Source organism: Peromyscus californicus, unplaced genomic scaffold (genome assembly GCF_007827085.1).
Source record: "Peromyscus californicus insignis strain IS unplaced genomic scaffold, ASM782708v3 Scaffold_2__1_contigs__length_46816999, whole genome shotgun sequence".
Taxonomy (NCBI): Eukaryota; Metazoa; Chordata; class Mammalia; order Rodentia; family Cricetidae; genus Peromyscus; species Peromyscus californicus.
Genome location: NW_026294540.1, coordinates 43737013 through 43761878, shown reverse-complemented (window position 1 = coordinate 43761878; position 24866 = coordinate 43737013). Strand labels below are relative to the sequence as shown.

Below are 24866 nucleotides of genomic sequence, written 5' to 3'. Positions count from 1 at the left end.
CACAATGTTTATTCCTGCACGTTTCTGAATTTCTTCCCCTAAACCTGTCTCCTCCTTTCTTCCTATCTTCAGGTACTTAGGCTTGTATGATATCTGGACAAGCCCACAACAATTACTCTCAGATTCATCATCTCTCTCCTTACTTTCTGCGGCAAAGAAAATACTTGACTCTTGGACAGAAGTTGGTGAGTTTGGCTCCCAACCGCTGCAGACACATCTACACAACCTCAAGTTCAAACATACTACCATTTACTGGCAAGGTCTAGAGGAAGCCTAAAACTCTGATTCAAAAACAAGGTCAGGAGCTGGGTAGTGATGGCACACGCCTTTAATCTCAGCACTCGAGATTCGTGGCCAGCCTGGTCTACAGAGGGAGATCCAGGACAGCCAGGACACAGAGAAACCCTGTCTTGAAAAAAAACAAACAAAGAAAAAAAAAAAAACATAGAAAACCCCCAACAAGGTCAGTCTAAAACAGCGTAAGTAAAAGGCACAGGGGGTAACTGACTCGACCTCCTGCACGGTTAGCTGTTCCCCATTACTATGGATGATGATTCAGTCTTACTTTCAAATCCCTCTCCTCAGTCTTTATGAAACAAAGCAGACCAGCTCTGAGACACTTTAGAGCAATTCATATCAACGCACCTTGGGCAGATGGGATGCTGAACACACTCAAGAGAATCAACCCACAGAGGCCAGCTCTGGGAATGTGGGAACTGACCAAACTCAAGTTTCCCAAATGAAGAAAACTGACTGAACTGACCTAAAGTTCTGTGTCCATGTGTCAAGAAAACAGTCCCTCTGTGTATTAATTCCCTCTTTCTCCAGTGAGAAATACGCAGTAACTAGCAACACCATTTGTTATCTAAAAGAAGAAAGTCCCTGTAAAGCACCAGCTCCTACTTCTGTAGAAGCAGCACCCAGGGCCAAAGCCAGTTGACACTTCAATCCCAAGGCTGATTTTACTTCAAGATTCAGTTTTATTCTGTGTGGTTTTCTTCTGGTTTCTATCGTTAGACTCAAAACAGAAACATCAAAAACATCTGTGAAATACAAATAAACAGTTCGTGGATCCCAGTGCCTGGACTGGCAACACGACGCCGCTACACTCCTGGGACCACTCAGCACTCAGCTGACAGGTTCACTGGACATCACAACACCTATCGTTCTCATGGAAGTTCAAGCACCCCTCAAATTTGTTTCTTCCGTTATTTAAGCTGGTAAGTGAGTAACATAAAACTAATGAGCAAAAGCATGAATATCTAGAGTTAGAGCCAACAGCAAGTGCTAAATGGAGCTGACTGAAATACTTCCTGGCTCTCTTTTTGCATCTGTAACCCCCCCACACACACACACAACACTCCAATAAGCACGTACATTTCCTGCAGAGATGTCCTCCTCTTCTGCTCCTTCCTGTGCAGTGTCATCACTGACAGGAGAGCTGGCCTGAAGGACATCCATTTCTTCACTCGAGTCATTTTCTTTAGTAGCTGTCTGTTTGGAGCGTCCTACACGGCTAAAGCAAAACACACCAAATAAAACGAGAATGCCAACCCTAGGTTGTGGATTAACTCACTGGAAGAAATGGTTTAAATGACCCATGAATTCTTGTCATTTTATCCTCAATTATGTCATAAGAGATGAATTTCCATCTTGACTCTCAAGCATTGCTCTGAGAATCTTACAAAGATTATAGAAAAGGAAGGAAGGTGTGGCCAAGACTGTTACCACAAAGGACTTCACCACAGCCTGAAGCTGATGCCTACTCCATCTCTCCTCCTCATCACAGAACATCTGTCCCACTAAGCCACTCAGGGCGGCATCCTCTGAGTAGAGAACTGGGCACTTTTCCTCTTACCTCCTTAGATTGTACAGAGAGGAATCTGAACCCATCACTCCTCCCCACCATTCATTCCTACCTCTGGGTTCTTCTTACAAAGTGACCCTTGAAAAACACAGAACAGGTAGTATCACTCCAACAAACCCCTGCACTAAACCAATAACCCTGGAAATTCCTTCACATTGTCCCGGCCTACATGTCTATTCCTGACAGTTACAATCCAGTAAATCTCTTGCCTTTTCCAGTTTCTTGGATTTACCAATTTTTTCACACTTCAGAAACTTTAACTATAGTATTCTCTGAATGGTCTTTTCCCTACTCTCTCCTCTTCTGTTTTATATCTATATACTATGTGTTAACATATGTGTGCTTCAGTGCACTTGTGGAAGTCAAAGGATACTTGAGGGAGTTGGTTCTCACCTACCATGTGAGAACTGGAGATTGAACTCAGACAGGCAGGCTTGGCAGCAAGTGTATTTACCACTGAGCCATCCCATCATCCCACCCCATCCCACCTCACCCCATCCCATTTCACTTCATCTCATCTCATCTCACCTCACCCCACCCCATCCCATCCCATCCCACCTCACTCCATTCTATCCCATCTCATCCCATCCTATCCCACCTCACCTCACCCCATCCCACCTCACCTCACCCCATCCCATCCCATCTCACCTCATCTCATCTCTCTCTCCTAGTATTTTCATGTAATCAATTCACTGTCACATTCCAAAAAGAAAACTTTCCGAACTCCCAAATCCTTCTTAGGATTTGTCTGTATTAGAATATTAGAATATTCTCTTCTAAGGCTCTAATATTTTCAGGACACATATCAGAGTTATAGTTCCACATTCCTATATGACTACTTAGTGTCTGCCTGCCCACTGGAGAGAACGTCTCAAGAGAATAAAAACTCTTGTCTGTTCCGTGCTACCATACAGAATTACATGGATGATGATTATAATGTTTTTCAATTATATTACAGCTAGAACACAAAATACAGACAAATTATAACACATTATTACTCCAGCTCTGAAAAAGAACTGTCCAGAAGTGTAAGGTAAAACAAAAAGCCTCCTTCTGTACTGATTTTGTAAGATACAGTTAGGTTTTGAATGTTCACAGAACACAGGGTTATAAAATTTGAAGGGACATCACAACCATTTGAGCCCTTAACTTTATGATGTCCGCATTAAAAAAAAAAAAAAGTAAGTTATAAGGGTGAGAAATTGAAAAGTGTTATCTGACTGGTTTTGCTCTTTGGACCAAACACATTTTGGAAGCAGTCACAATAATACACTTACCTTTACTTGTAAGGTTACAGAAAACTTACATGGAAGAAAGCAGGAAGCACTGACTGATACTCAGGCAGCTTTTCCTCTTCCTGTGGAACACACAGGAACAGGAAAAACTCTATGATACCCAAGCATTTAGCTAAGACGTGCTGGAAGCTCTGAAAAGTCAAGCAAAAGATCAGGTCTTGGTAGACTTATTACCAAGACTGTAATTATGTTTGATTTTGAAGGTATCCAACAGTGAACTCCAATTTCAGTGCCAATTTTTCAATAAAGTTTTAATTATGCAAAAAAAAAAAGTCCAAGTACTGGGTACAGTTACATACTGAGCGTGCTCAGGAACAGAGATGACACTTCTGGCTAACAGGACATGATACTCTGGTTCTACTTTCATAACAGAGGACAGCCCTGCCTGGTTCGCAGCCGACAGTGCTGGTGCTCACATTATGGTGGTGACTTTGAGTAGATTCACTGCTCTCTCTCGTGAATGTGCAAGTGCCAACTACCTTAAAGCTTAAGAACAACCTGCAGTCATTTCTATGGACAGAATTTAAGAAAAGTGCTGCCTATTGCTTTATACGAGTTCAAAGGATGAAAACCAAGGTGTAGTACCATTTCTTTTTCTCCAAATGGAAACGCTGATGAGAGAAATGATTAAGAAAAATCATAGTCTGCAGCAATGAGGAAACCTGGCTGATGCATAGTGATTATTGAAAAGTATGTTTTTATACCATAAGTCCATATAACTAACTATTCAGCATTTGTTTATGATTTCTCTAGACCTATAAAAATGTACAACTATTAACTGGGCCATTAATCCCCTAGGTAAGTTTATAAAAATATCTTACCTAGTATAATGGGACAAAATATTTGGAATTTAAATACGGCAATAATTATGCTTATAAATTTATGATTTTTGCAAAATACTTTGAAATTGGTTTGAAGTTTAATATTATTTACAACTTACACATTTTTTTTGGGTTGTGATGGTGATGGCGTTTTTGATGGTCTTCCTCGTCCTTTCTGTGGTGTGGACTGTGTGGATTCAACTGCACTAGTTTCAGGAGATTCTGCTCTGCTTTGGGGAAGACCCAAATGTGGATAGCATCAAATTATGATTTACACTGTGGTAAGTATATTCACTGCATCGATGGCCACACGCAGTTTAGGGTCACACATACTCACCTCTGGTGTGCTCTCTTCGATGTCCGGTGCTGTTTGCTTTTTGACTTCTGCTCTGGGTTTCCAATTTGTCTTTCTTCTTCCTCCTCTTCGTCTACCACAGGAGGGACAGTTTTTTTCTTGTTTCCTTTTTTGGATGTTTTCACTGATGGCTCTTCCTTTGACGACCCTCCACCAGGTTTTGGCGGCCTGCCTCGTTTGCCCTTTTTGGGGGGGCTGTTCTGCTCATCCTCGTTTTCGAGGAGCTCCTCTTTGTGCCTCTTCTCCTCAGGCCACTGCTGCTCGTCTGACTCCGAAGCCACGTGGCCTCTCTTCCGACCTCGCTGACTGCTTTTAGGTTTCTGTTCCTGTACCAGCTTAGTCAGCTCATCCATCCCTAACTTCTCTTCCGGGTCTGGGACAGATGCTTTTTTCCGACTTCTAGGCTTCTCCAACTCAGACTGGAGGGAGGAGGATCACAATTTTTAAAATTAAGTTTTGAAAAATAAAACTTTAGGGCTCAGGGTGTGGTTCATAGAAAACTTCTTGCCTAGCATGTGCAAGGCCCTGGGCTGAAGCGCCAGCGTGCCAAGCAAACACACTGTTAGCATTCTGAATGTGATAACTCCTAAACCTCTGCGATCTACTTTGGTCACGACTATCTATCGAGATGTGCAGCTCTAAACAGACTGCAACCACAACTCTGTACTGCTTTTCTCATATTTAGTGTGCAGACTCAAGGCCTCATCAGGTCACCTAGGCTGGCATCAAACTCTCTTCTCATGTTAGAGTTCAGAGTGGCTGGGATGACAAACATGTGCAACTTCACCAGGCTATTCACTGGAACTTGATTTTTAAAAGTCCTTGGAGTAAGAGTAGAATTCCATTTAAAACAACACTTTGTATTTGTTCCTGGAGAACTTGATGCAGTGTATTTTGATCACACTCACCCCCACTCCTCCAAGATCCCTCCAACTTCCTAATTCTTAAAAACCCAAACTCTAGTTTGTGCTGCCCATACACTCCTAGGTATGGGCTACCTGCTGGTATGCAACCCACAAGTCTTTATTCTTAAATTTAGGATGCAGAGCTTCAAAGGGAGCCGTCGTCTCAATCAGTACTTTATTATATGTGTGCCTCTTAGTTAAGATGAGCACCTCAACTCAGTCACTAGGTAGACAGGTGACCCTCAAGCACCTGTCCTGAGTGTGCTCGCCTAGCTGTGATTAGACCACACACACGGTGGGGGTGTGATATAAAGTAACCATGTGCTCTGTGTGTCTATGATGTCGTAAAGAACTATTTTTATTTTCTAAATGGAGGCTACAGGATACACTAAAAACCCAGAACATCTCTGAGCCAGAGACCTTCTTTCCAGATTTAACTAATTCAAAACAGAACAGTATAAAAAACAAAGAAACAGCCGGGCGGTGGTGGCGCACGCCTTTAATCCCAGCACTCGGGAGGCAGAGGCAGGCGGATCTCTGTGAGTTCGAGGCCAGCCTGGACTACCAAGTGAGTTCCAGGAAAGGCGCAAAGCTACACAGAGAAACCCTGTCTCGAAAAACCAAAAAAAAAAACCAAAACAAAACAAAAACAAAACAAAACAAAACAAAAAACAACAAAAAAAACCAAAAAAAAAAAAACCAAAGAAACAAAAAAGACCAAGGTTTTCAAATTTAAAATAAAATCTTACTTTATCTTCAGAGAATTTATGTATTAATGAGAAAATGGAGACTGAGAAAATTCTTTAGAGACTTAAGAATGAGAGGGTATATGAACACTTAGAGGTACGACTTAACTTCCACAAAGTCTGTGCAAATTTATACTCTTAAAATTTTCAACAGAAAGAGGGGCTGGAAAGACAGCTCTGTGGTTAAGAGCACTGGCTGCTTTTCCAGAGGATCAAGGTTCAATTCCCAGCACCCACATGGCAGCTCACAACCATCTGTGACTCCAGTTCTAGAAGAATTCAATGCCCTCTTCCAGCCTCTGTGGGCACCAGGCACACATGTGATGTAAAACACCCAAACACATAAAATAAATACTAGTAAGTAAAATTTTATTGTTTAAAAAAAAAAAAATCAACAAAAGCTGTAACTTGGAGGAAGTGACTGAGCGGGTGAAGTGCTCATCTCAACTGCTCCTTAGCACTTCATAGAGTCGGGCGTGGTTGCACTCAGCAGCAATCCAGTATGCACAAGGGGAGGCATCAGAAGCCCAAGGTCATCCATCACTGGCTACATACTGAGTTCAAAGCCAGAATGGGGGATGTTAGACTCCATTGCAAAAAGAAAAGCCCCCCAGGGGATGTTTCTTGGTATTATTTCTTCTGTCTGGATTGTTTTCTGGGAAACCTAGTACTTTACCTATATTCATGTACTCTTTTAAAGATATTTAACCTTTATTTTCTTTTTGGTATTGTCTGAGTTTGTAGCCCTCGTGTGTTGCAGACTTTATATCCCAATGTGAGATGAGGTTTTGAGGGTATAATCTGAAGGAGGGGAGTCAGGAAGATAGAATCCCCTCTTCCTTCTAGGAACTTAATTTCTAAGATTATAGACTCTCCACCCTAGGAAATAGTGTCTAGGGGCTGTGGCAGCAGTACACTATATCTCACTGGCCACAGCTAAACAGATCTGTGTCTTGTTGGGCCGGTGCTGGTTATACTGTGCCTTTTCAATTGTCCACTAATTTTTCCACATTGGGGAAAAAAATTTTAAAAAAATCACTAAAATTTTATTACATATTCACTTGGGAGAAAACTATCACCATTCCAACCTTTTCTTTCTCACAGAAGAACACACAACATTCTGAGTCTGCCAAGTCTCTTGGTTGTGAGATTTCCCACACAAGTGCTCTCTACTTCTTTTAGATTCTGTTTCAGACTGTTACTATGATGAACAGAATCCATCTGATGTGTAGCAAACTCACCAGAGAGAAGTGAGCTATATGCATGAACACAGACATACATGGACACCATATGTATGTTTTCGTTCTTTCTACATCTTCCTTTCCAGTGCTGGGGATCAAACTTGGGGCCTTGTACAGGATAGACAAGCACAAACTACAGCCCTAGCCCTGCTTGTTGCTGTTGTTGTTGTTGTGTGTGTGTGTGTGTGTGTGTGTGTGTGTGTGTGTGTGTGTGTGTAAGAGAGAGAGAGAGAGAGAGAGAGAGAGAGAGAGAGAGCGCGAGACAGCCTCCCTGTGGTATTCAGCGTGGCCTGGAGCTCACTATAAAGCCAGGACTGGTCTCACACTTAGAATACCCTTGTCTCTGCTACCAAAAGAAAGAAATCATGAGCTGATCAATCACTCTGTTTTTAAGCATGATTACAGAAATTTTCCTGATTAAGACGTAGAATTAAAAAATATAAATATTTTTGCCGGGCGGTGGTGGTGCACGCCTTTAATCCCAGCACTTGGGAGGCAGAGGCAGGCGGATCTCTGTGAGTTCGAGGCCAGCCTGGTCTACAAAGCGAGTTCCAGGAAAGGCGCAAAGCTACACAGAGAAACCCTGTCTCGAAAAAAAAAAAAAAAGAAAAAAAGAAAAAAAGAAAAAAAAATATATAAATATTTTTACTAACTTAAGTATTATCTCTAGAAACCCAGCAATAGGACTCCTTTCTTTTACTGATCCTACATTTCTCTAAGTTATCAAATTTTAATTCTACTTGGGTAAAACTTTTAAAACTGTGTAAAGGTGTTTTTTGCCTGCATGCATATCTGTGCACTGCACATGTCTGGTGCTATGGAGGTAAGAAGGGGACTTTGGATGCCCTGGTACTGCAGTTAAAGACATTGCTGGGGATCAAACCTGGGGCGTCGGGAAGAACACCCAAGCACTGTTAACTGCTGAGCCAGCCCGCTGGGTAAAACTTGGCTAGATAAATTAAAGAAACTCGAAAATACTGGAAATATGCCAGTGGGAGACAAGAAGGGCAAATACAATTCCAAAGAAAGCAAAAGTAACTATTTTATTGATAACTCCCATCTCTGCTTCTGAATTAGAGTCAGACATACTTGTTTTACGGTCACTATTGCTCAACAGCATGAATCATTGTAACAATGACACAGCATCAACAATTTATTTGGGCTAATTCATTTATTCAGTTAATGAATAATAACTCATTATTATTAGGCTGACAAGCCTAAACTATCCAGTTCACAGACAAGAAAACGAATTCAGAAAGCTCAGTCAGTTATTCAAGAAATGGTCAGAGCTCAGGGGCGTGGACTTGCCTAGGCTCAGTGTGCTGGGCTCTGCTGATTCCCCATGGGAGACCTTGATTTCGGGGATGTTGTGGGGTGGCTTGGGAAAGAGGGCTGGGGGTGGGAGGAGGGAGGAGGGAAGAGGGAGGGGGCTGTGGATAGTATGTGGAGTGAGTAGAAAATTTCTTAATAAAGAAAAATGAAAAAAAAAACCAAAGAAAAGGTCAGAGCTCAGCTGGGGAGCCGAGGGCCCAGGCACCACAGACCCACCGGGCTGCACTGGAGCATCAATTCTGATCTCACCAAATTTCACCCAATCTGTCTGTCTTCAAGTAACATTTACAAGTGACAGCCACTTGTATTAATATTTAAAAACTTAACAAGGACTTTCTAAAAGGAAGAGGTAGACTTTGGGACCTCATTCCACTCTCTTTTCCTAAGGCCATGACTAAAACACTGTTTAAAAAGAAAAACGAACAATTCTGAATATGGAACTAACATGTTTGACTCTAAAGACAAAGAATTAAGATTATTTACCCAAAGACAAGAATCACATAAACTCAAACTAAACTATAATATCACATTTGAAACTAAAATTACAAAAAGCATATCACATCCCAAATTTGACTTTGATTGTAATATCCGGCTAAAGAGCAAAACCGACTAAAACTATGACTATTAACAGCATCACACACTCAACCAAGAATCTCACCCTTACAAGATCAGGGTCGTCTCTCTTGTCACTTTTTTTTCCTGGCAAAGGTGAAGATATTGTATACTCTTCATTTTCACTGTGATCCATTTCAGAGCTATCAAGCCTTTGAAGAGAGACATCTGCAATTATTTCTACAATCAAATAACCTTAAAAGCCTTCTATGATTGTTTCATTGTATAGATTTATAACTTCATAAGCAAAGACTTCATTCATTTTAAAGATAATTTTTCCTATTGTATTTAGTTCCAAATCAGTAAGCAATGTAGCCCATTTAATGAATTAAGGAAATAAATAATAAATTCATTTTACCATATGATGTTTTGAAAACTAGATTCCATCTTGGAGCAGCAGCTCGGACACTGAAACCTGCTGTTTTATGTCCAGCTGGCCCACGTGGTGCAGCTTAAGCCTGCCCTGTCCTCTCCTTACCCCACCTTCACTTCCTCTGCAGCAACAACATGCAAAGTCATCACATTCCCTATCTGACTCCCCGCCTGTCACCACGCGTAAGCAAATTTTACTTAGTGTGGAAACCTGTGCAGGGCTCAGAGCAGGCACTTAACAGACTTGCTGAATGAAGTAAAGCAAATGCTCTTGTGCTCTTAGAAAGTTCTAGCTTTCTGCATCAACTTTATCTACGTATCCCAGCACTCGGGAGGCAGAGGCAGGAGGATCGCTGTGAGTTAAAGGCCAGCCTGGTCACAACAGCGAATTTCAGGATAGCCAGGCCTACAAAGAGAGACCCTGTCTCAAAACAAACAAACCAATCTGTTTACAAACTGCTAAACTCATAAATCTCAAGCTCTGGCCAACAAGAAGGTACATTTTTACAAGAAAAAGAAAAAAGAAGAATCCTTGTTTATGGTGGTATTTTATTTGTACTGAAATGTGATTTTAATTGTATGTTAATAAATAAAGTTGCCTGGGTGTCAGAGCTATTACAGCCATAGCAAGAGCGTGGTGGTGGTGGCGCACGCCTTTAATCCCAGCATTTGGTGGACAGAGCTAGGTAGATCTCTGTGTGTTCAAGGATACAGCCAGCATTGGAGACACACGCCTTTAATCTCAATCCCAACCATAGAAGACCTAGAGGTCTATACAGACAGGCAGTGACGAGGCAGTTATGTGTTTGGGTTTGCAATCAATGAGAAGGCAGAACAGAAAGACTATATAAAGACAAACACACAGGAAGTAGGTCTCTTTCAGAGAGGTCTCTTGGCTTAAGAGGCTAGCTGCAGGGTAAGGCTCTTAGCTCTGATCTCTTGGCTTTCTTCTTTGCATTGGTTCTGTGTTTCTTATTTAATAAGACGGTTGGTTACATCTACACTTGTTAAAACTACTTTTTAAACAAACAACTAAGTTTATATATATATATATATATATATATATATATATATGCATAGTAAAAAGAAATTCAAATAGTATAAAATACACACCCCATGTTAAGTTATTATGAACATTATTAAGATGATCTATGTTTTCCCAAAAAGTTTCTACTGGGTGCAAACCAATGTGATTATGAAGCCATTCCAAAGTAAAGGCCCTGCAACTCTGCTCTACACAACTGATCTCATGCACTGACTCCCATCAGAGTGCAGACCTAATGGGTAATACATTTTTTTTAAAAAGCCAACAAAACACTTTTCGTTTACTTTGCATGTGCATGTGCATTCAAGCACCGCATGCAACCGTGTGGAGGACAGAGAACACCCCAAGGAAGCTGGTTCTCCTCTTCTACCAGCTTCTACCAGGTCAGTCCCAGGGACCAAACTCAGGGTATCAGTCTTGGTAGAAAGTGCCTTTACACACGAGCCAACCCTCTGGCCCCTGAATTCTATGTGTATGCATGCTTTGCCTGCATGTATGTCTATACATTACATGCACACAGCGCCTGCAGAGGGCAGAAAAGGGTGTTGGATCCCCAAATCTGGTGTTACAGATGGTTGTGAGCCACTATGTGTGTTCTGGGAACTGAACTGGAGTCCTCTACAATAGCATCCAGTGCTCTTAACCGCTCAGCCATCTCTCCATCCCTGATCATTATTTCTAGTGATTCAGGTATTCCACTGTATGAATGAACCGTAAGTGAACAACTAACCATAAAGTGGTATGAACAATGAGGTCAAATATTTACTGTGTGTACTAGCAGAGATCACTCCAGTAAGCTTACACATGAAAAGCTAAGTATTTCCTCCTCGTCAGTAACTACCAACTCATCTCTATTCAGTGGCATCAAATATTATAGCTGCATTACTCTACATCTTACAGCCTTGTTGGAATCAAACACAAAACGTGACATCTCTTGTGCACTTGCCTCCCTTTTATTCTTCCAGGAGAGCTTGGATTTGAACTGCTGCTTGCATTGCTCACAGTTTCCATTCTTGATGATTTGCTCTGAGACTGTTTGCCTGCTGATGAAAGCGGCTTATTAACTGCTCCTAGAACATTGGCTGTTTTAGGCTGAAACGAGAAATATGTAACTCTTCCTATTTAATTAAAAGAAACTCAAATATCAAGAACTCATAGCAACAACTTCAACATGTTTACACACAAATTACAAAAAATTTATCTATCCTTAAGCAAAATAAAGATGATGAACTGAACTATTACTTATACAAATTAAAACCCTGTAACAGTGCATGTCTACAACTCTAGCACTTAGGAGGCTGAGGAAGGACCACTAACTCAAAGCTAGCCTGGGCTACCTAGCACGGTCATTTCAGAACAAACAGCAAACCCCCAAAGACAACAGAGCAACTGAGTTTTAATTATTTGTAGGAAAAGGTTTCCACTGTAAGACAACAAATGAAATATAGACCAATCATGAAAAAAAGCCTTGCTATGGAAGGATGTAAGACACTGTCTTTAAGATTTGTATCTAGACTGGTATAAGATGTCTATAGGATAAAGGTCTTCATAGTTTTGCTATCAGCTTTTTTTTTTTTTTAAGTGCATCTTAGTTGGCATCTACATAGTAAGAACAATTAATTCTTTAATCAACAAATGGAAGATAGCTAATTATATTTCCTACCTTGAGACACAAAAATTATTTAAGAAATAAAACAGCACAATTAGGCCAATAATCACACTAAAATTAACTAGCACATAGATACTAAAACAATTCTCAAAACATACTTTTCCAGGAGTGAAAAATGATTTCATTTCTGGAGGCAGGTAATTTTTGGTGTTACTGAAATTCTGAAAGCAAGAGAAAAAGCAGTCAGTGAGCACCGAGACAGCTCTGTGAGAGACAAGAGCCAAGCAAGTTCCTGTTTGTTTCAATTAGTCAGTCCAAACATGAAATTTCGGGCTGTGGTTCTGACAGACTAACCTCATAGCGTTTCCAATAGCAAATGTGCCGGACAACACACATTCCTGCACAGCACTCAAGAGATGAAGCCACACAGTCCCTGGCTCTGCTGCTCATATCAAAGTGAATGCTTACAAAAGAGACAAGCCCTTTAACTTTATGGAAACCCACAAGGCCATTTGAAATCTCAAAGAGGACGATGTGCTTTCCACCTGTCACTCAATCAGCGCAGAGGAGAGTCTCTGGCAGGGCCTGCGTAGCACTGTACTGGGACATGGTTGGTGAATACTCTTGCAGCGCTCCCAGAGCCTTGGGCCTATCGAAATGCCTGTGCTCTCTGTGTTTCCTCATACCACCTTCTAAGACCTCATCCAGGGCTTGCAACTTCAGACTCTACAGATCAGCATTCCAATTTCCATTCTGGATCAAAGGCTATTAATTCACAAATTCTCTGGCAAAGTTTTGCCTGTGCTTTTGGCATGGCTTCAGACTTTGAAATAAACTCTAGATCACCCCATCGTGGCCTCCACTCTGGTCCACACCTGGTCTAGAGTCACATTCTGAGCCTGGTGCCCTTCCCATAGTGCTGGTAGCGGGGCAGCTCTTACTACTGATCCCCCTTGTCTTCCCACAGCCCAGTGAGGAGCACACACTTCATTTCACCTCCCACCAACAAATTCTAAAGTAACTACCTTGTCAGGCTGGGTGAAAAACCGAGCTGGTAGCACTGGGTCTTTAGGAGACTCCAAACTGTATGTAGTGCTCTTCGACATGATGATGTTCATGGCAACATCACACACAGTGTATAATTTCTGAAATGGTATTTTTTTAGTTAGTTATTAAGATTGGCATCTTAGACTCTGTTAATTAGGGGTAATTCTAGAACATGTATTTAGATCAAACAGTAAACTAATGAAAGCAGCCTTCAGGATAAATATTGTGGCTTATATTACTGTGTATATTAGTACAAGATCAACAACATGATTCAGCATTAGAATTACTACTAAATTAACACTAGTATTGGTATAATAATTCTATGTTAGCAATGATCACTAATAGAAAAACTAATACTGTTTAAAATGTTAAAGAAGTTGTACCCTATACCAAAATATTTAAATCAGCATGGCATCAAAATACTTATCGTGAATTACATACTTCATTCATTTTTGTATCATCTGGTCCTTGAGCATCTTTGGTCTGTTTAATATTTTCTACCATCTTTCTGATAAATGCATGGCTGTTGTTTTCATTTTTAGCCATCAGTATCTCCAGAACAAACCAAAGACATCTAAGAACACAAAACGAAAAAATACAAAAAAGAAGAAAACAATCTTTTGTTAAATACAGATACAGTGATTCCCAATATTAACATAATGGACATTCTGTAATTCCAGAAGAGGAAAAAAATTTGAAAGCAGCAGCTACAAAGTCAAAATGAAATAGCAGGAAAAAGCCCAAGTTACACACAGCAGTATAATCTACTACAATAGGTCAGCAATGCAGATGTGAGCTCAGAATCTCGGCAGAGTCTACATGAGGGGTTAAAGAAAACACAGAAATGGGAAGGATGGAACCACTGAACTCTGTGCTGTGACAGTGGAGAAAGGCTGGCCATACAACACTGAGGTGACTCGGGCCCTAGGGGACGCTTCAACAGGACACCTAAGCCAGTGGTCAGGAACAGGCGGGCAAATGAGAAAGGCAGGCAAGGCTGACACCCGTCCACACTGCATCTGCTGACTGAGGAAAAAACAACTTAAATGCCCCTCTCCATAAGAAAGGAACGGAATTACGGTTGATCTATAAAGGAGGGCAATAACAGAAAAGGGAACTAACTGTCCAGAGAAAATGCGATCACCCAGGCTGTGCTCCACGAATGAAGACAGCCAGGCAATCAAGGAAGGGAACTAACTGTCAAGTGCATTTCTAAGGTAGTCCACTTGTTCAAAAGCCAGTGCTCTCAGAGAAAGAAAGGCAGCCAGGGTTCCTCGTTACTGATAATCACTCTAACATAGGATTCATTTTCAGAGATAGCATCTCAGAAAGAGATATGGCAAATAAAAAAGACACTGGATTTCCCCCTTTGTCACAGTAAGCTAATGGTAATTTAATTTTATTTTCCTGCAATATCTTAAATAACTATATTTCTATGAATCAAGAAACTAACCATTTTTACTAGTGTATTTACATACTAAATTAACTGATTCAAAATCACAGTAGTCACCTTTTATTATAACAGAACTGAGCCCCGGGTGGTCTCAGGTTTACTCTAGGAATTACGCTGGTCTTAAAATGTCTCTCGGTGTCATATTCCCCTATTCTCTCTACACAGGCAGTAAGTAATCTTTACTCTACTCAGAGAGCAGTAATGAAGTTATAACCAAGACTACTCCCCTGGTTGTGAAATGTGGCCTATTAGGAAGAAACTACTCTTTCTTTTTATAGAGACAGCTACTGCAAAGATAAATGTGCTCACTACCTGGTGAGGAGATTACCTACAATTAGAAGGAAATGAAAGATGAGAATGGGAAGAGAAAAGCCCGGGTGCATCATTATTGCAGTAGAAAAGCAGCGCCGCAGCCACAGAGAAACAACCCAAGTTTGGTAGTGCAAGGGACATTTTTGGAAATTAGGTGAGAAATGCAACGTGAAGAGATGAAAAAACAGATGACTAGAAAGTGACTAAATGAAACACATACCAACTCTAATCATTACCCCATCAGCAGCGGCAGGAAGGAGGTAAAACAACATTCAGAAAGTAGGAAAATGGGATGAAAAGTCTTACTCTTTCACATCTTTAAGTTGTTCAATATCCTGTACTTTGACATAATCTGGGTCATGTGCCAAAAGGTGAATTGTATATGGAACAACATACTCTGGTAGAAGAGACAATAATTTTTCTGAAAAACAAAAAACAAAACAAAACAAAAATAATAAAAGGAAGACAAAAAGCAAACAAAAGCATCCAGGTTAGAAAGATCAATCTCATGCTCTTTTGTCTATCTCCTCCACCCCAGCGATTTACCACACTATGGCTGGCAGAGCAACACACTCGGGTACCCTGTGCCGAGACGCGGAGAGCAGTTTAAAACGCCCAGTCACACGCCAGGTACTGAGCAACGAGGACCAAGAGTTCAGTTTTCAAATGCACACGGAAAGAGTGAGCCACACAAACTATTTAAGACTGAGATGTAAGATCTTTTCTTCCTTATGCTAAAGGCAATTGTGTGTTGGTATTCTCTGACAAGCTATCCAAGTGGACATAAGGACAGAAGTAATGGTGGGTTTTTAACAGAAGGACCATACAAAAGAACAGAGCTCCTAGGACAGTGTAAATAACAAACAACTTTTCAGTTTAAATCCAAGTATCTTATCTGTTGACTGAGAATAGCAAATTATATTGTAGAGGTCAGAAAGGCATGCAAACTGTATTTGGGAAACAGTATACAAAAAGACTTGGACTCAGTCTTCTAATTCCATTTTAGCCAGATGTTCAACCAGGAGTATAATGCATGCCAGTAAGTATCAGACTGTCTTTGAAGAGTTTCTGTGTGGATGGCCAAGAACAAGCATGAGAGAAAAAAACAGCAAGGCTCAAATTTCAGTGATATTTAAGTTAAATTAAATACTTACAGAGTGCTTACTACGTTGTATCCATACAATATAAAAATATAAAGATAATAAGACCAGATAAGGCACTCACACTAGATGTGTGATGGAAGTGAGATGGAAGCTATGGGGAAAGTACCTAAAATAAGAACAGCTACTGTTGCTGATGACTCCTCTGGCCATTTATTTTATGCTAGGTGCTTCATACACATCATTTTTCAGTCCATGTAACAACCACAACCAGTGAGTATAATTATATCAAATTTACAAACAAGCCAACTAGGCCATGAACTACATAACCTGGCCAAACACAGCCCATAAACTGCAGAGGTGGGATGTGACTTCACAGCCTTCACTTTTTCCAAGGTGAGAAAAAAGAGAAAGAGGATCATAGTGGCCAACTGACCACTAAAACTGTATCTCAAATGACTCAAAGGGGTAAACTCTTATCTATTTCCCAGCTCTGTCGTCTAGAAGACAAGTGATTTCCAGAGCTCAGAACAGAGTAGGGAGAGGCAGGCTGCACAAAACTTCAAGTAACCTTGCACACTGAGCATAGGCACATAGGAGGGAACAGCAGTGGTAAGTAAACATGGCAGAATTTAAACTTGAGCTGAGTATAAATATGAACAGCCATCGGTGCGTCAATGTGATTCGTGAGCAGTTGAGAACCTACATGTATTTCAACCTACAAGGAAGGGATGACTGGTCTGTTCTGAAGGGTAGTGTACAGTATGGTAGGGTAGGAGGGCAAGGGAGGGACAGAAGCAAGGCATTTACAACAGGGTGTGAACTCAGAGTATCTACAAACATCCATGTCAAGTACAGCTGCTAGGAGAGCAGGTGACATCTGGAAGAAGGGCCAACACGTGCACAAAGACTGACTCTCATCGGCTGTGGATACCTGGGAGGTGCTGATGCGTGCTGTGTGGTAAGGCACAGAAGTGCAGGGCACACCAACTGCTCTGGGAGGCACAGGAGCACAGGGAAGGCAGGCACACAAGCACCCGACATGAATGTGAGCTACACGTAGAAAAAGACCCAAGGCAGTGCTGACACAGCACACATAAACATGCAAACCCGACTGTTTTCCTGAGACCGCCAGTGTCAGACTTACTTTTCTGTTCATTTCACTATTTACACAGAAAATGAAACTCAAATACTCATGCATTTATACATATATATTTAAATATAGTAAGTGAAAAGTAGCTCTTGAAAGATGCTGGCGTTTTAAAGAAGTCTACACCTGTATAATAAAGAACAGTTGTAAGGTGTTTTGCTCTATGAGACCGCAACTGGCAGACTGGAAGTTGCATTTTGCGCCACCCAGGCACTCACCACTAACAGCGGCATGCTGTTTCAGGTACTCCCGCCTCACAGTGATATTCTTCACGAGGCACTGTCTAGCATGAGCTCTTCTCTCCTTCACCGGGTCTTTGGCACAAAGTGCACAGATAGCCATATACTCAAGTGGAAGTCGTAATCGAGAAAGTCCTTTGTGAAGTTTCTGAGCAAACACCTGCCTGACTTGATAGCACTCATCCTGTAAAGATAAAATTATTCCAGGTATTATCTACAAAGCAGTAAGAAGTTACAACTCTTGATATGACTAAGTTGATACACACCCCGAGTCAGCATTCGTAACAGGGTGTGACTCCACCTCAAGGCTGCAGTATTCAACTGGACCCAACAGCTGCCAATTACATTGTTAGACAATAAATACACTCTTAGAACAGATGAAACCAGTACACGTTCTCCAACTTAACTGAGTATGATTAAAACAACACTAATAAAGAAAGAGGCTGAGCATACAGCTCAGCACAGCACTGGCATCTTAGGCAGACTACCTGATGACCTTACGACTTGCTTCACCCAACCCATCTCTCTCCGCAAACTCCTCCTTGTTCTTTAGGGCGACTCATCTTCCTTCTTCAAAGCTGCATATAACCTGGATCCTGCGCTGGCCTATGCTCTGAGCACTCTGCAGATCTTTAGCACAGATCGAGGCTGGTTAAGGTGTCTACCTTATTCATTTGTTGGTTCCTCAAAGACAGGAACAATGTCTTTAAGACAGGAACAATGCTTTATGCACCCTTGTATCTAGGACTAGCACAGTAACCAGCACACAGTGGATCAGAATTATTCCTCCTCCTCCTCCTCCTCCTTAATTTTTTTTTAATGTATTTATTTTAGGTGCACTGGCATTTTTGCCTGCATGCATGTCTATGTGAGGGTGTCACATCTTGGGAGTTACATATAGTTGTGAGCTACCATGCGGGTGCTGGGAATAGAACCCTGGTTCTCTGGAAGGGCAGTCAGAGCTCTTGAACCACTGAGCCACCCCTCCAGTCCCCAGAATTTCTTCTACAAAGGAAACAGGTCCAATTTGTTTCCATGCATACAGACACTTTCAAATTATACCCTCTCAACTTTGTGTTGTCTTAGTACTACAACTTTAGGTACCTCATTTCTTCACAGTCTAAGTCATTTATAGTCCTGCACTGATCTTTACTATCCCTCTATAGCACAGGGATTGATCTAGACAAGAGCTCGACACTAGCTGGGCTCTCCCTGCAGCACTTGGACATTTTCTGATTTTGTTCTTTCAGAGTTTTATTTTTATGTGCATATATGTTTTGCATGCATGTATGTAATGTGCATCAAGTGGGTACCTGGTGCCTGTGGAGGTCAGAAGTGGGAGTAAGGTCCCCTGAAACTGGAGTTACAGACAGTTGTGCGCCTCCATGTGGGTGCTGGGAACCAAACGTAGGTCTTCTGGAAGAGGAGCCAGTGCTCTTGCTGGGTGAGCCTTCTTGTCAGCCCCAACACTTCGTTTCTGGGTTTGTTGTTCTTGTTTTTGACACAAGGCCTCAATGTCCTACCACTTGAGGCTCCTTAATGCTGAGACTATATATAGGCAGGTACCCTTATGCCTGGTTAATGCAGCTGGGGTAGGGGCGTGTCATATGCCAGTCTTTAAGCTCTTATGGTATGTATTCCCTTTCATTTACTTTCATTTTCAGTAGATCTACTACTTTAAAAAAGTATTCAAGTGTCCACAGAAATTCCGTCTTTCTACTATCACACTCAATAGCTATCCTTCATCAGAACTAGTGAGGAACAAATACATACATCTATCATGAAAATATCCAATTTACTACCAACTTCATAATCAAAGTCAACTTATTTTAAACATATTCATCAGTGTGAGACCATTCTTTAAAAAGGACCCCACCCACTCAGACACCCCACCCTCTTACTGAGACACACTTTTAATAACAGTTCTGTCCCTCTCACCAACAGCTCAGCATTTAATAACCTGATGCAAACTTGTCACAAAGCCAGCTTATCAATCACTTCAAAACTACCAGCCTTCAGTTATTAATAACAGAAGACTGTTAGCTCATAGACAAGGAGCTAAGGATTAACCACAGAAGAGACAAACTGAATGCAGAGGGTGTCTCAAGAGGTGCCACTACTAAGGGATTGAGGTCTCACAAACTTAAGATGGGTACCTTACTCACATGAAAATGTACAATACAGAATAGCAATACAGTTTTACCAACAACAAACTCTCACTTATACTTTCATAACTATGGTCATAAAAAATAACTGGTTAAGAATAAGAAAAAAATTACACATTTTTTTGCCTCATAATATAAAGTTGGAGTCCAAGCTAGTTCACTGCTACAAACTTGATTTAGTCTTCCCATACCTCGGTCTACTCTCAGAGGCCTTCTGAACACAAACTATTCTCAGAACTTCTTTAGCACCTCAGAAGTAGTTGAGCTACTCCGTGTACCTCATTGTATTATCAACACTTATCTGTGCTTTCTATTCTAAGAGGCTGTTAGCTTTTGGACGACTGCAATCATGACTTATTCAGCCTTGCATTTCTAGTATCTAGAACAATATATAGCTCAAAATAACACAAGGTACATTTTTTCATGAACTGAATTTCAAATTCTAAATACCTAAGCAATTATGAACTGTGTTGTCATATTATTCAGTCTTTATCTATTCCTGCACATTTAATGTCTGTTCAAATATACAACAATACTACATTTTTAAAACTTTTATATGTATTAGTGTTTTGCCATGGGAGGTTTGGGGTCCCCTGGAACTGGAGTTACAGACAGTTGTGAGCTGCCATGTGGGTGCCGGGACTTGAACCAAGGTCCTCTGAAGAGCGCCGGGCCATCTCTGTAGCCCCACACCAATACTTCTTTCACAGAGGCCCAACTCCAGGAAGCAAATAAAGCACATGCGCAGAGAAGGTGACCGCACGGACAGAGAAGGCGACCGCACGGACAGAGAAGGCGAATGCACGCACAGGCTGAGGCTGTATGTGGCAGGGTGAGACTAAAATCTGCAGGGGTTCCAACACAGAGACTGCATCCAGCAAGGAAAACTGGGCAAATCTTGTGGGAAAGATCACACCTGAGCCTTCCTGTAATAGGTGAATGCCGGTGTGTGCAGATGGAAGGAGGAGAGGAAAACAAGCAACAGAACACAGGATAAATAAAAGTGCTCGCTTCCACTGAAATGAAGGTGATGAATGGTGCTTTCCTGATGCTGCGGCCCTTTAGCACAGTTCTTCATGCTGTGGTGACCCCCCCCCCCCCACCGTATCTTAGTTGCTACTTCGTAACTACAATTTTGCAATCATCATGAATCGTAATGCAAACAGCTGTGTTTTCCAATGGCTGTGCCCCACAGGTTGAGAACCACAACTGTAGAGGCAGCATTAAAGATGTCCAAGTGTGTGTTTAGATCCGAACAGTAGAAGAGGGAGGCTCCAATGTCAGGTCATAAAACACGCGTGTGTCCCCCCCCCCCACACCCCACCCCATTTCAAGCACATATGGGCTCTTAAATGTGTTTGACCAGGAGAATAACAGGATGAGAACTGTGGTTAGGGACATGTATCCAACAATGGACAAGGTCTCCGAACAACAGTCTTGGTGAGAGACTGTTAGGAGCGTGGCAGAGTGTAGCAGCAGGACAGTTACCGCATACCAGAAGGCAGCTCTGAGCATCAAGGCTTCTGCAACAAGTGGGAAAATACGCAAGGAGGCGGCTTAGGCTAGGTCTTAGATTCACTGATGCGTGTGTTTATGTATTCTCACTTTTAAAGATTTATTTTATTTAAAAAATTTATTTTGAATACTTCTACCTTGAAATTGTGTACTCTATGTCTTCAAAAATGAAAAGCCAGGATCATAGCTTTATAAAATATTGGTAATAGTTGTTCCTCCTTATTCACAGATTCCGTATTTAGGAATCTGCCTGATCCTTTATTTGTAATCCAAAATCAACACCTGCATCAATGATAGAGTCATTAGCGAACAGATGTGCAGGGCATCCCACACAGAAGGAGCCTGCTGTGCCCATCCCTAGAGAGAAGGTCAGCCTCGTCTCCGTGGTCTACTTGGTGACACACTGTACCCATGCTCTTCTTGTTGGTGACCGACATTTAAACAGCTCCCAACAAGTGATGAAATGCCGCAGCCTCAGCACAGGACCACACTGTGCCTTACAGAGAAAAATGCATGTGCTACAGTAAAGCCTCACTGAGGAATGAGCGGTGGTGCGTTTGCTAAAGAGCTGTGCACATAAATGAGGTGTTCTTAAGCAGATACACAGAGAACAAGGCTGTACACTGACCAGAGTCTTAAAGCAAGTTCCCTGTATCTCCTTGCGGAGCAACAGTTCAGTCAGTGCAAGGCTCACTCAGTGCTTGTGGGAAGTGCAGACTAGAACAATGGTGTAGTTACACACTGTGCTGCACAGGAAACCAAATGCCAATTTTAGACTGTGCGGTGTTTCTCATGACAACATTCAAGGCTCTGAAGCTACTGCAGCAATCTCTTCCTGTGCCCAAGAGCACACAATGACATCCCCACGAGCCGCTGCCCTTACATTGATGGCCAGTGCGCAGAGCTGGTACTGCTCCAATGTGATGATCTCGTGGTAGCAGGGCTCCTGTGCCAACTTCACAATGGCACTCCCAGCAGCGAGTCTCAGGCGTGACATATCCGGTTTACTAGAAGAGAGCAAACCGATGTGAACAAGACTTCTATGTGCAGGGTGGGGGACCATTCTCACCCCACTCATCTAATGCTTAAGACAACCCTCTGTAAGAAGAAAGCAGACAGTCCTAGGCTCTGAACACTCACCACCTCCTCAGAATGCATACTCTGAAATCCTAGGCCAAAGCAGTGCTCCAAAGGAGTTTCCTGGAAGGGCATGAGGTCGAGAGGGCAGAACCCTCAGGACTTACAAAGAGGATGGGGCATGGAGCTTGTTTGTACTTGCTGCCATATGGGGTCACAGCAATCAGTCTACACACAGCACAGAACTCTCACAACTACTGCACCAAACATACAACAAGAATCATGAGGGGGCTGGAGAGACGGCTCAGTGGTTAGGAGCACTTGGCTGCTCTTCCAGAGGACCTGGGTTTAATCCCCAGCACGCACATGGCAGTTCACAACTGTCTATAACTCCTGTTCCTGGGGGTTCAACACTCTCACACAGACATACATGCAGGCAAAACACCAATGTACATAAAATACAAATAAATAATTAAAAAAAAAGAATCATGAAAGCAGGTGGAGTAGCTCACATACTACCATAGGCATACACAAGTGAAATAGTTCACAATAAAGCAACTGATAAATGGTAGATCTGAATCTGAATGTGTGTCGTCTGCCTGCAGCCTGTCAGTGTTCTTAACTTCTTAAGTATAGCCAGGAATAACATAAGCAACTACGTACAAAACAATGTAATTAATAAACCGTATTAGTTCCAAAGATTTTCTCTGCCAGGCTGAGCTAACCAATGCAAATTTATCTCAAATGCGGCATGAATTTTAAATCAAAACAGTTTTATATGTAATAGACATGTCTAAATTATTAAAGAAAAGCAACAAATTAGAATAAAAATGGTAAACTCATCAACTGTCTATAGTACTAAGTTTTCTTTTTATTATTTCACTTCGGAAATATGTACTGTTAAATTCTCGGCACAGTGGACACTATGAATAAAACATACAAGGAGAACAGATTGGGGTGGAAGTGGTGGCTCAGTGTTAATAGTGTTTGCCTAGCATGCGAAGTCCTAGGTCTGATGTCCAGTACTATCAAAGTGGAGAGTGAGATTGGGGGGTGGGCTGGAAGAAGAGAATGAATATGGAAAGGTAGAAGGCAGCTGACACTCACCGTCTGGTTTTTTCATTAAAGAACTTAGATGTATTAAGGAGGGAAATTATTCTATTTTTAGATTGCTAAGAAGTGTCTGTCACTAAACAGCATCTGAAACCAACTCTACATTTATCTAATGCTGATAAAAATAATCCCTACTATCATCCATGTTCCTATATGCTATGTAATGCTGGGAATACTTCAAATACCCTAACGTATTTAACTGTACTACAGTGGTACACTAAGTTGGTGTGTGGGGCACTGAGAAGCTGAAGTAACTTGGTAAAGTTCAGCCAACTAGAAAGTGCTAAGAGCCAAGGTTTGAATCTGCCTGGAGTATATAGTTTCAGGATCTGAATCTGAGTTTCAATCACAGTACAGTCAGGTAGCCCTTAAAACACAAAATCAATACTTCAGTCCCCCATAGAAAAATGGCATCATTTTTGCATGGATCCCCACATACCTTCATTCAGCTCTGGATTACAATGTGAACAGCGGCTACGCTGCATGGTGCAGGAAATGGTAAGGGAAGTCCATGCACTCTCAACACAGAGAAAATAATTGCTTTCTGGGTATTTTAGATTCACAGGTAGCTAATTCCACAGATGTGGACTTAAGAACAGGGAGCACTAAATTATGTTTGATCATACAAACAAAAACAGTGTGTGCATTTTAAAGGACATGCATCAAGCATATTTTTAAATTTTTTTGTTTTCTGCATTCTAGAAACAGATTCACTAACTTGTTTTTTCCTGTGAGACACTAGCAAACCTGTCAAACATTAGTTCTAGATCTCCGCACTAGCAGTTATACATGGACTGTGACAGAAAGCAAGAATCTACCACTTAAAATACTTGCAGTGTCTAGATGGCAGAACCCTATCAGACATGTGATATTATATTATCCATATTATATTATTATATTGCAATAACCACCATGTAAAAGCATATTACAATAAAACACATGAATACCTACAAAATAATACTAATTATCTTTTTTTTCCCAACTTTGAGTCAGGGTTTCTCTGTGTAGTTTTGATGCCTGTCCTGGATCTCGCTCTGTAGCCCAGGCTGGCCTTGAACTCACAGAGATCCGCCTGGCTCTGCCTCCCGAGTGCTGGGATTAAAGGCGTGCACCACCACCGCCCAGCCTAATTATCTTTTAAAAAAGAAATTCTAACATATAACAGTTACACCAGGAGTTGAAGTATTACACAACCCAGATATCTGGAGACAATAACTACATACCTAATTTTCCCCTGTTCTGTCAAGTCTCCATCACTATGCAGTATGGTTGTTAGTAATCTGAGGGTAGAAGTTCCTGATTTACTGTGGTTATTTTTCATTCCAAGTAGCCATCGAACCATCATTTTAATAGCCTGAATCTATTAAAAAAAATTGACCAATAAGCATTGTTATGTTTAAAGAATTTCCACATCAACTTTAAAAACTAGAAAAAGGAGGGAGCATCTTAAGAAAAGACAAAATGAATTACTCCTTTCTATGTACAGGAAGATAAC

General features: G+C 41.4%; 1 protein-coding gene across 5 annotated transcripts in view; it reads right to left on the bottom strand.

Moving 5' to 3' along the window:
- Positions 1–24866, bottom strand: part of Pds5b (PDS5 cohesin associated factor B) — a 157653-nt gene that overhangs the window by 1747 nt on the left and 131040 nt on the right. Inside the window, exons 23-34 of one of the 5 annotated variants that reach the window (XM_052754599.1) lie at positions 24595–24731; positions 22065–22188; positions 17481–17685; positions 15319–15433; positions 13689–13821; positions 13226–13345; positions 12359–12421; positions 11538–11683; positions 9221–9326; positions 4321–4757; positions 4103–4213; positions 1378–1516 (exon numbers count right to left, since the gene is read on the bottom strand). In XM_052754599.1, coding sequence (XP_052610559.1) covers positions 1378–1516; positions 4103–4213; positions 4321–4757; positions 9221–9326; positions 11538–11683; positions 12359–12421; positions 13226–13345; positions 13689–13821; positions 15319–15433; positions 17481–17685; positions 22065–22188; positions 24595–24731 — 1836 coding nt within the window. The remainder of the gene's footprint in view (positions 1–1377; positions 1517–4102; positions 4214–4320; positions 4758–9220; positions 9327–11537; positions 11684–12358; positions 12422–13225; positions 13346–13688; positions 13822–15318; positions 15434–17480; positions 17686–22064; positions 22189–24594; positions 24732–24866) is intronic. The other 4 variants (XM_052754600.1, XM_052754601.1, XM_052754602.1 and 1 more) reach the window with 4 other exon arrangements.